Source organism: Mastigoproctus giganteus, chromosome 7, assembly GCF_048544385.1.
Source record: "Mastigoproctus giganteus isolate SK-2022 chromosome 7, ASM4854438v1, whole genome shotgun sequence".
Taxonomy (NCBI): Eukaryota; Metazoa; Arthropoda; class Arachnida; order Uropygi; family Thelyphonidae; genus Mastigoproctus; species Mastigoproctus giganteus.
Genome location: NC_143581.1, coordinates 219,541,570 through 219,553,687, shown reverse-complemented (window position 1 = coordinate 219,553,687; position 12,118 = coordinate 219,541,570). Strand labels below are relative to the sequence as shown.

Genomic DNA, 12,118 nt, shown 5'->3' with positions numbered 1-12,118 from the left:
ACCACGTGACAACTTAGATTTGCATACCACACGTTTAGTTATCTGTTGATGCCAAATTGCTTATGGGCTTTAAGTTTTTGGCCATTGAGTGTATTTTTCTTTGTATTTAAAAAAATCTGTAGAAAGAGTAGCTATTTTTAGACTGTGGCCGAATTAATCGTTAGAGATTGCATTATTACTCCAATTAGTCGCTGGAGACTCGTGTTTTTCATCCAGTAAAATACTGGACTAAAAATACTCGATTAAAAGAGAATACAAAGGTAATACATCATGGAGCTTTGCTGTATATTTTGTTTAAATGTCTAAGATTAATTATTCTCACAATTATTTTATATATTTTTTATTTCCAAAACATCCATCGCTTAAGTTCATTCGATAAAAATTTACTTAGACCAGATATTGAACTTTCTTTTTTCTTCCTGACACTTGCAAACAAAATTACTTTCTTACTTCTCCTCCTCCTCCTCTCTCGCGATCAAACTTCCTTTCTGTTTCCAGCATACACCAAAAACCATTTTTCACTCAGCAACCTTTGCACACCAGTGGCCATATGTAGTTTGTACGATTTTTCGGTTTTCTTGGTGTTTTTTTCCTCTGTCCTTTCTTCTGCATGTCATTCTGGGATTTAAACACTGCCTTCGTCCATCGATCCGAGTCTTCTGTTTAAAGAATTCCTCTTCCCTCTCACACACATACACCAGAAAGGAATCCAATCTTTTTCGGTGTGATTCACCACCCAGCGCAATCTGTTCTGTGTCAAACAGCGGAGAAAATGTCAAAGGTATGTCAGCTGCTCTCGAGAAATTTAGGGGATGTCTGGTCTGGTGTCACTCACTTGGGTAACGCTAAATAGATAATAGTTTTGGAAACTCCAACTTGAGATTCTTCTCTTCTCTTCTTTTTCACTAAGTTTCAATTAACTCCACCAATTATAATTTTAGATTATTAGAATCATGGAATAGCTTAAATTAATTAAATTAGATTTAAGATTCTGATGCTTGAAAATATGTTTCTTTAAAACTTACCTGGTTCGAATGTGACAGGATGTGGATTGGGGATCTTTTTCTCTGGTTCTAAAGATAAATAATTGACAATCATTATCCCAGATACCTCATCATTTTGGTTTAGGGTGGATATCGATTAAAATGAAATTTCAATGGTAAGCTTTAAATTTTTAAAATACATTGAGTTGCGAATACGAATGAACTCGCTACTCACCTGTAGAAAATATTTTAATTCCAGAATTTTTATTTTTGTCCTGAATTTCTTCAAAGAAGAAATTTGCTTTAAAACCTTGAGCAGGAATTCTAGAAGAAGTTGAAAGTTCAATATATACATCGGGTCCCGATGACAGGATCTCAGCATAGGGATTACTGCTACAGATTTGTCCAACTATTGGGCTCTTTTCGTCCTTACCATCATGCACCAGTATGACCTCTGGACTGTTACGACAACTGTCATATGAAAGTCCAAAAAAGATCTCATTATTAATGAATCCACGTTCCTCTCCAGATTTCAAGAAATTGATTCTGGAAGTTTCAGGAAAACAAAGCGGTATAGACAAAGAAAACAGAGAAATGCCATTGTAGTTGCACTTACCTCATGTCATTGGGTGGGAATCGTACATGTTCAAAGACAATTTTTACCCTTTCATTGTATTTGCCCATGAAGTGATAAGCGCACTTGATATTTGGTGGGTATGTACTAGGGTACCGAGGAGAGTAGAATTTGCCATGGCTCTTACTGGAATGCCCGCTAATGAACTGATAATCGCAATAGGAACCATGTAAAACTTCACCATCTATCCTGTACAGTTCTACAAAAAACATAAACGACTTTTTAAGAGATTATACAGTCCTAATTGATTATCATCTTATTAAGTGTATGTTAATAGATTACAAAATTAATTTGACTATTTTATGTTTATTTTTTGAATTGATTACATTGAGATTAAGATTTTTTTAGCATGTGAAGGTATTGCTGAAATTGTACATAGCAGTGATTCTTTTAAAAGTACTCTAGTTGTAGTTTCATCAATATGTTCAATAGTAAATAATGTTTAATCTTAATTCACTTATTCTAATAATACCATATATGTCTTTGATTTTAGGTTTATTTTAATTAAATTTAAATTTCATTCAAACGTATATATTTTAAATTTTCAATAATTTTATTATTAACTTTAAATTACAATAATTAATTCTAAATTAATAATTATAATTTTAATGTAAGTGTAATTTAAATTATGATTATAAAAATAATTTCTTAAAATTAATTTTAATTTATGATTTAAATTGTACATTTTAACGTTTTATTAAAATTAATAAATTTTATCAAAATTTAATTCATTTCTTTTTGTTTGATTAATATTTTATATAAATTATTCATTCATTATGTGTTAAACTTTTATTATCTGCAATTTTTTCTAATTTATTATTTGAATTTTTCATGTAATATTAATAAAAAGTTTAATTAATTAAATTCATAATTTTCAGTTAACATATTATCTGATTATTAACATATTATCTGAAAATGGATACAACTATTACCTTACCTTTATTCAAAAACCGATATGTTCCTCTGAATCCAGTGTTGTTCCCTCTTTGTACATCCGAATGGAACTCAAACACCAAAGAATATCCTGAGGAATAATGGACTTGATCAATATCTGAGACCTTACCACAGAAAATTTTACTCCATGGAGTGTGCTCATTAACCTCACTTGAAGGAAGATGGAGGAAAATTTTGACAAAATCACCCTCAGCACACCTGAAAATTTTTCAGTTATTTTTAAAAATATAATTCATTTTAATATAATTTACTTAATTTTATTAATAATGATATTGTAATGCAAAAATCTTATATTATAAACTCTTTTTGATAATTAAATTCTATTTATTTAAGTTCATTTCATTTTAATTATATTATTCTTTATTCTTTTAAATTTTGCTTTTTAATTTTAGTGCTTTTAATTTCCTTTATCTCATTTTGGAATTATTATAATGATCAGTTAATTTAGAGATTCGCTCGATGACTTCACCATCATAATATTCTGCCTTATTTAAAGTTTATTTAGACATACACATACTAAAGTTTACTGAAACATTTTGAAATTTAATTTAAAATATTTAAATTCTAAAATTAATAATATTTAAAATTTATTTTAATGTAAAATATTTAAATTTTAAAATTAATAATATTTAAAATTTATTTTAATATAAAATATTTACATTTCTAAATTAATAATGTTTAAAAGTATTTTAATTTAAAATATTTAAAATGTAAAATTAATAATGTTTAAAATTTTATTTTAATATAAAATATTTAAATTGCGAAATTAAAATGTTTAACATTTATTTTAATTTAAAATATTTAAATTTTAAAATCAATAATATTTAAAATATTTGAATTTTACAATTACTAATATTTAAAATGTATTTTAATTTAAAATATTTAAAATTGTTTTCAATTATGAATATGTTGATCGTTATACGTATATTAAACACCACCTACTCATATGTTCATAACTAAATTAATAAAATTTTAGTTCAATTTATAATTTTGGTGAATGAAAAAGCAATAAAAATCAACTTAAATTTCTGTCAAAATGTAACGTCATTATATAATTAAACAATACCTTTGATGCAGTATTTTCAAACAAATTCTAAGTTTAATAAATACCAGTATTGATGATAATTTCAACTGGATGGTTACACAAATTCATTTAAATAGCACTCACTCGATTTGGCCTTTTTGAATATCAAATTCATCAAATGTAACTTCCACAATTTCTCCAGGGCTTGCAGTGAAGATATAGAGAAGGCAGTTGATGTTTTCTTCATAGGGAACAGGCCAATTAGGTGAAGTGAACACTCCATAGTCTTTACCAAATGTACTATCAAAGAACACACATTCACAGCCTGGAAGATATTTCAGCTCAAATTAGAAACCAGTTCAAATATATCCTTTTCCAAAGCTATTGAAAGCATATTTTTATTATTAAATTCAGTTTTTTTATATATTCTATTCCATTTTATACTAAAATTTGACACTAAAAATAATTTTAGTAATTTAAATAATTTAAATAATTTTATACTAAAATTATTTTACATTTCATGCATATTTAGTATATTTTAACTTGTTCTATTGATATATAAATTGATTTAAATGCTAAACATATGAAAAAATTTAACCAAGGAGACTGTAATTTTAAAATTTAAAATATACGTTTAAAAATATGTAATATACATAATACTTATTTTTAAACATATACATATTTACATATACTTAAATATTTATTTAAATCTATACTGAAATATATACTTAAATATTTATATAAATCTTTTTATAAATTTATATAAAAATTTAATATTTTATATATTTATATAAAATATTAAATATATTAATATATACTTAAACCATTAAATATATTTAATGGTTGTAAATTTTTAAAATTTATTTGAAAATTTTTATTACAGTTAAATGTCATTTTTATTAAAGTTAAATTATTTTATTTTAATTTAATTAATTTTAATTAAATTTCAATATTCTTAATTTGCATTATTAAAAACTTAAGGGGGGAAAATTGTTTAAATTAACAAATAATTGGAAAAAAAAGGAAAAAAATTGATAAATATGAATTATTTTAAAATTTTTTTCATAAATCACGCTAACCATAAAAAGTAAGGGGACATTGCATCCAAATAATACAATAAGATGCATTTCTAAACGAATAGAAAGTTTTTCGAACAGGAAATTTTGCTTATCGGTTTATCTAATTTTAAAGGTAAGGAAGTAAAAGATTAAAACACAGTTTACAAGAAATTACCTGCATTGACAGCTTTTACAGACATGATTAGTGAGAGCTGAAGGCACATAATATAAACTGCTACTGTCGTCTGAAAAAAAAGCAGTTATTGTAAGACATTGGTTTTAAATTCTTTAAGTCATAAAAGTAAACATCTAAAATTACATCAATATTCGGAACCATTAAGTAAATCGAGAAAAATTTCACAATTCTGTCGAGAGAAAGGAGTTATACTAGAGATCGAACTCAACTGGCAATAAACATTCTTTCCATCATTGAATGTTGCTCACCCAGATGGAATTTTTATTGTTTCTTAGTCTGAAGGCCAACAAAATCACCATCGCGACAGATATCCATGGCTAATTTCATGAGGGATGAGGTGGGATTTGGACATGATAATTCCCTCGAGATCACGCAGATTAAAACTAAATTTCCAGGCTACGACTTACCTGTGGTACTTAGTAACTACACGCGAATACCATCGCTCCTCTGGATAATTGTTCAAAGGGAGTTCGTGTGAAAACAACATAAACCTCAGGAGCAGGCACAAAAGGAATTGGTATGACCTCGACAGAATCAGCTTATACCTTCCCATTCAGTTCTATAAACACAACTCATCCTGTTACCAAGTTGCTGCATCAGTACCTTACACGCCTCTGCCTGCATCCTTAAAGCTTAACACGCTGACTATGTCGGCTGAGAATTTCCTTCACCATCCTGATGTGCTTCTACTCACTGAAACCTGGCTTCGTGAGGTGATCTATAACAGTCGAATTAACAATATACTCGTGCATCCTGGAATATTTACTAAAATTAAGGGAATCCAAAAATCATCCTTGTACACCTTCCTTCTGCAGTTAACTGTGAATCTCATAACAAGGTGGAAGCAGTTATCTCGATGTTCTATCACAATAAAAATTCAGTGTCAGAGAGAAATAGTCGTCAGGTGTACATAACATCATGGAACGTGTGCCACAAAGTACTCATTTGCTTAGTAAGCCATACACACACACACATACACTTCACCATCTTAAACACCCCACTGCTCAAACCCCTGTAACAATCATTAATACCACTCAAAAGAAATAATCGGAAAAACCCAATTTTCTGAAATGAGAACACTCCTTACCTTCCGCATAAACTCATATTCTTGAGCCAGTCTTGCTATCCACATAGCTCATCAGCCAAAGAGTGATGATATCAGCAGAGGTTGAGCCGAAATCTTATCGCTCATCATTACCACAGTGTGTTTTTCACCCTGAAAAGAAATATTGGACATCAGGAAAGTTGACAGACGTCATTGGTCAGAACTGAAAACACATGCAAAGATACAGAAGGCAAATTAGTTTAGACAGAACTAAGTCTACGCAATACCATATCGAATCTGGATTCGATTTGGAAATTTAGCTTTGTTTCAATTGTCGATTTCTTTGTTTCATAGGCTTTGTGGTGGCATGAACTCAACCAGGTGTCAAAAGTTTGTTATAGCAACGTTTATCATTGATTCAATTACTGCCCACAGTTATTGCAAATTGGATTGGAGAAGCTCTACTCCGAAGAAATTCTCCACCTCATCCCGCAAGTGCACAATTGGATTGAAATCTGTCGACTGGAGAGACTACTGAGTAAAACGAATTCACTTTTTTGTTTCTGGAACATGTTCTGTACAATTTTGACACCTGCAACGTGGTGCATTATTCTTTGGCAGAACCCATTCGCAGATGGACACTACAGTCAAGAAAGGATGCACCTGATCAGAAACAGTTTCTACATAACTTGGGGAAATAAAACGTTGCCTCCCTAGTATCAAAGGGACAATGTGCACCATGAAAAGCTTCCCCACCATCCATAACCAGCCTACATTGTTGACATCTGACAAGGTGCGTCCATGGATTCATGTTGCTTTCGTTGTATTCTGGTGCTATCGGTGAAACTGCAAAAACTGGGGGATTTGGGGTATTCATCAACCCAAGCAAGGTTTTTCAATCCTTCACTGTCCAGTGCTGGTGTTCCTGAATGCACTGTGATGGAAGGAGTGGCGAGGATAACCAAAGATGCAATTCAGAACGGATACTATATGGTTATTGGACCAATCTCGATGCACCTGTGACACATCCATACGTGTATGCCCAGTAGAGTTGATATTTATGCCGGTACGTCTGGCTCATGATTAACTTTATGAAGTCTGGGCCACGCGTCTTCTATATACATGTTCAGATTTGGAGCCCCCATTTTGCGAAGGATATGGAGAAAATTCTCTTTTGAGATACTGCAATCTATTTGCGTTTATTAATACTTCTGCTAATAATGAAACGACTGACAATAGGATATACGCAAATATGCTGCCATACTGACGTCTCGTAACCTTGGCTGCCTTGGCGAAAATTCTAAACAACCCAACCCAACACTGAGCTGAGATTTCCTACTTACAAACACCTAAAATGAAGTCACTGTCTTAAGGAGATAAACAGTACGGACACATCCAACAAGAATGAAAATGCGAGATAAAATTACTCTGTCTTAAGGAGATAAACAGTACGGACACATCCAACAAGAATGAAAATGCGAGATAAAATTACTCTGTCTCCATGGCAACTCCTAAGCCAGTGATGCTAACAGAGAAAAAGTAAGAATTGGATAAATTTTTAAATTTAAGAAAAAGACATTGGAAGAGATACGTTGGTGTTGGGAAATTACTTGTTTTTACTGCAAAAGAGTGGGATGTGTTTAATACAAAGTGTTACTTTGGAAGGGATACCCAGGCCTTACTCAAGGATAAAGTTGCTGATCCTCAGAGACTGGTACTGAAGAGTATTCTTAATGAGAGTGTTCTACAGTAAATGCGTCGAACGTTAGCAGCAATAACGATCATTTTACATAAGATAAAACTTTTTTTTACCCCAGAAGAAATCTTCAGGAAGCTTAAAGTGGTGATCTAAGACAGTTCCCCAAACAACTAATGGAAAGCTAAAAGAAAAATTCTTTATTCAATCCTGCAACACTGAAAGGGAAAATTGAACATTCTTCAAGTTGTTATCTCAATATTAACTCGCTAAATTGAAGATTTTGATGATCACATTTTATTAGATACGTGTGTGTGTGTATATATGTTCAAATTGAGTACATGAAGTATGTTGTTGTTGTAATACACTGGTGTGCGAAATTTAAGGACCAGTCAGGTTTTCATGTAGCTTCTCATAGGAGTGGCCTGGATGTGGGAAAAGCATACCAAAGGAACCTCGTGAGGTACAGAAATGATGAAGGAAACAACAACAGAAACAAAACGATACAGAAGGACTTTATCCAAAAATGGCAACATAGCACTGGCTGCCATGATACAGATGCATCACTGCCAAAGATGGAACAAAGGGAAGAGGTGGTCCTCAATAGGAGATATGGCCACCTCTAATGTCAGGGCAGGTTTTTCACTGTCTGTCCATACTTAGAACAATATTGTTGATAAGTTCTTGGGGTAACATCGTCCATTCCTCTGTCAGTGCCATCTTCAGCTGGTGAACATTTTCTGGTAGGTGTGGACGTGCCGTTAGGCGTCTTCTCAGAGCGTCCCATATGTGTTCGATGGGATTTAGATCTGCGGAAACGGGCAGGCCAATCCATACGAACAATGTCCTCACTTTCCAAAAGCATATCAACAGCTGCAGTGCGATGGGGTGTGGTGTTATCATCCATAAACACGAACTCTGGGCCAATGGCACCTGGAAACAGATGCACATGGGGAAAGATTACCTCAGTACAGTAGCGTGCACCGGTTACAGTACCGCCTTCCAGTATCTGGAGTTGTGTACGTCCATCCAAGATAACGCCTCCCCAGACGAGAACACCTCGACCGCCATATCGATCCCTTTCAGCGATGTATTCGGAGTGTTTCTGGAAGAAAAATCCTGAGTTTCCGGGAGAAAAAACTATGCTGCCCTCGCCTTAGACCGACTAACTTGGCCACGTTGTGAAAACGGCCCATAAAAATTCCTCACATCATCGATGGAACTCGAAATGAGGTCTTTTCTACCCGGTGTGGGGAGGACAGCGATTCTACCAACTATGCTACCCACGAGGGCAAAAGTATGTAAAACAAGTGCTTTAATGAATTTGTTTCTACATATTCGCACACTACCATTCTTCAGAAAGAGAGTCCATTGATTTATCTAATAAAAGTAAATTAGCATACAGCAGGAGAAGTGAAATGTCCCAGAAGCGATACATATCGTTGAAAGTTTAGATACATACATACTGAAATGCGATACATACTGAAAGTTTTCATTCCACCATGACCAACAAGCTCAATAGGAGATAACTGAGAGGACCTAATAGACCAGCGAATCATGTGGACATTGAGGACAAACCGCTTGACAACTTTAACGATATGAGACGGAGGTGAGCCTTACATTTGACATTTATTACTTAAAGCTGTCCCAGCCAACCAATGGCAACCCCGCTGTCAGTTACACATAATTTAGCAGTACTGTTATATACTCCCTCTCTTGTTTGTCCAATTACAGGGAGGGAAGAAACCTGCCATGGCCAAAAAAATATTGATATGAACAAATTGAAAAATAATCAAATTACATAAAAAATAAAATATACATATAATTAAATTTCAGACAAAGTCCAAACTTCGTTGGAAAGATCTGCATCTGTTCACAGCCTGTTGGAAAGCCAGCAGCGCCAGGAGCTGCCGAGAGCAGAAATTCCAGCACAAGGAGCTGAAGTTGCAGTTGATACAGCAGACTCAAGCCTCCACGATTTCACAGAACTTTAGGTAATTGAGCACAAGGAGCTGGAGTTTCAGTGGATATAGCAGACTCAAGCCTCCACGATTTCACAGAATTCTAGGTAATTCGGCATACACCATCGGCATTACAAATCCCAGGCTTCCAGATGCAGAAGAGTCTTCCGCCTAAGAAATATTGCAGTTGCAAAGGCTTGGAAAGCCAAGAAGTTCTCCTGTTTATCAACTAGAATTGTCTCGCAGCCTTCTGCCATAAGATTGAGATTACTAACTCAAGATACCAATTCAATTCGTAGATCGTTGTACTCCTCACAGTTGTACATAATATGTTCCCATGATTCTCTTTCGCCACAATAGCAACTAGATCTTTCATTAATTCCTAAATCATGCAACTTTGCATTAATCGAACCATAACCAGTCAATAAGAACGTAGATTGTAAGTTTGGAGCAAACCATTTGAATTTTATCGAGGCTGCATTTCTTAAATCTGGGAAAACATTTTGTGTAATCTGCCCTTTATCACAAACACTCCAACGCTCTTGCCAGACTTTTACCAAAGCATTCCAGATTCTTGTCCTTTCCTTCCTGGGATCTGCCAAAATGTCCACCTGTATATTCAGAAAAGAACAGGGAATGCCACGGTGGCTGAAGTAAACCAATGCACAATACAATAAATGCAGATCAATAGGAAAATTTCCAGTCCAAATCTGCAAAGCTGGGGTCGACACAGTTCTGCATGCCATGCACATCCTAAGGAGCATTACTCTTTGAATGGAACTGAGCTTTCTAGTAAATACTTTTCCACTTACACGTTCAAACCAAATTGGTGCACCATGGGGATAAATGCACATTCATATAGCAAGTTGAGCGCCTTACCTTTTGTTCCCCAGCCAACTCTAGTGATTCGTGTAATCATCCCAATAAATTTCCTCACCTCTTCTGATAGATAAGTAACATGTGAGTTGAAAGTCAAAGATCCGTCAAACATAATGTCTAGATATTTTAATTGCCTTGCCGATTTTAGGCTCGACCCATTCATTCTAACAACCGGGGGTCTTCTACTCAAATTGATCCTTAAAGACCATTGTCCCTGTTTTGGTTCCTGATACAGTCAGTTTATGTAACCTACACCAGTTATTAAGTTCAAACAAAGCCTGATGTGACCTGGTTTCTAGTTGCATCCGTGTATTTCCTTCAATAAGCAACACAAGATCATCGGCATCGTGAAGTGGACTTCTGCGATTGATTACCTTTGATGTTTCTCTGGATGCAACTGAAATTGAATGATAACTGTAGGAACGTTACCAAGGCTAAGTTTATACAAGAAAAAAAACAAAAACAGTAGGGGAAGACGTAATGGTAAGAAAATATCATCTCTATGTTTGGCAACAAAGAACCACTATTACCCAGTGAACAGAAGCGTTGCAGAATATTGCCCAAGTTCTCCTTCCAGGATTCCAATACAACTGTTATGTAAAGTCATGGTCCTTTCATCAGCGTTTTTGGCCCGATTTCTTCCCCTCTATTTATTTTTCCGCCTTCCTTCCCACCGTGCCGTTAATCTACATATTTTATGAAACTACTCTCCACCCCTAGTCGACGCGACCCTTTCATTTTCTCCCCTAACTACACATTGAGTTGTTCGAAGTTGCGTTCAAAGTAACTTTCCTGTTTCCAAGATGTGAGAGCATTGATTTTTTCCCCTTCGACTCACTCTACAGCATTTCTCAATTATTCACCCCAACCCCCCGTGACCAAGACACGTCTAAAGAATAAAACCAGAGGATTGTGAAAGGGAAGAAGCAAAGATGCAGTTTTAAAATCCAGTTGTTTTTTTTTTACTCCCTTACATAAGAAAAGTGGGTCACTGAATTTTAACCTGTTCTTGGAGACTCACTCCTTCTGTCTTTACAAAGATTTTTTATGTATCTTTAATGTTTCTTTTATATACACCAGACTACTCGGCAATAGTTTTATGAAGCAAAGCTCTCTGACTACAAATGGGGTATTCATATTCACACCGGCTGCGTGTATAATTCCAAGGTCTAGACGTTAGGAGGTGTAAGTTATTAACTGGGTGTTGGTGGAATACATTTTACAGCTTTTTTACTGCTTAACGCTTCAGTGGAAGAAAGATGAGTAGTCAGACAGCTTTGGAGAAACTTGGTGACTTAAACACCAAGAAACTGTACAGGACAATTAAGATTCTTTTGAAAACAGACTTTGAGAGGGGGATTTGTCTCTCCTGGACTGGGAAAGTACAGGCAATTTTCGCAGTCCTTTGGCGAGAAGTTTAGAGAGAAAGAGAGGGACTTATAGAATCGATTTGATGCTTGTAATCCTCGATTTTTTCTCCAGATATTAACAACTCCATTATTGGCATCTTCATCAATATATTTTAGCTCTTCACGTAAACCTTTGTTTTCCTTGGGCATAGGACCTTAAAATCGATATTAGTTTCAGTCTGGGTGTAATAAAGAAAGCTGTTTGGTTGTCAGTACATGCCGATAAAGAAATTTTTCGTTTTGTTTAGAGTTGTTGGATGTTTTACCACAGGAAAAGCG

At 34.2% G+C, this 12,118-nt stretch overlaps 1 protein-coding gene across 1 annotated transcript in view; it reads right to left on the bottom strand.

Moving 5' to 3' along the window:
- LOC150083697 (suppressor of lurcher protein 1-like) overlaps positions 1–12,118 on the bottom strand; it is a 94,013-nt gene that overhangs the window by 7,187 nt on the left and 74,708 nt on the right. The window contains exons 2-8 of the mRNA XM_090377439.1: positions 5,937–6,065; positions 4,829–4,898; positions 3,740–3,920; positions 2,555–2,769; positions 1,600–1,816; positions 1,219–1,454; positions 1,026–1,073 (exon numbers count right to left, since the gene is read on the bottom strand). Of these exons, the coding sequence (XP_090233565.1) occupies positions 1,026–1,073; positions 1,219–1,454; positions 1,600–1,816; positions 2,555–2,769; positions 3,740–3,920; positions 4,829–4,898; positions 5,937–5,981 (1,012 nt within the window). The 5' untranslated portion in view covers positions 5,982–6,065. The remainder of the gene's footprint in view (positions 1–1,025; positions 1,074–1,218; positions 1,455–1,599; positions 1,817–2,554; positions 2,770–3,739; positions 3,921–4,828; positions 4,899–5,936; positions 6,066–12,118) is intronic.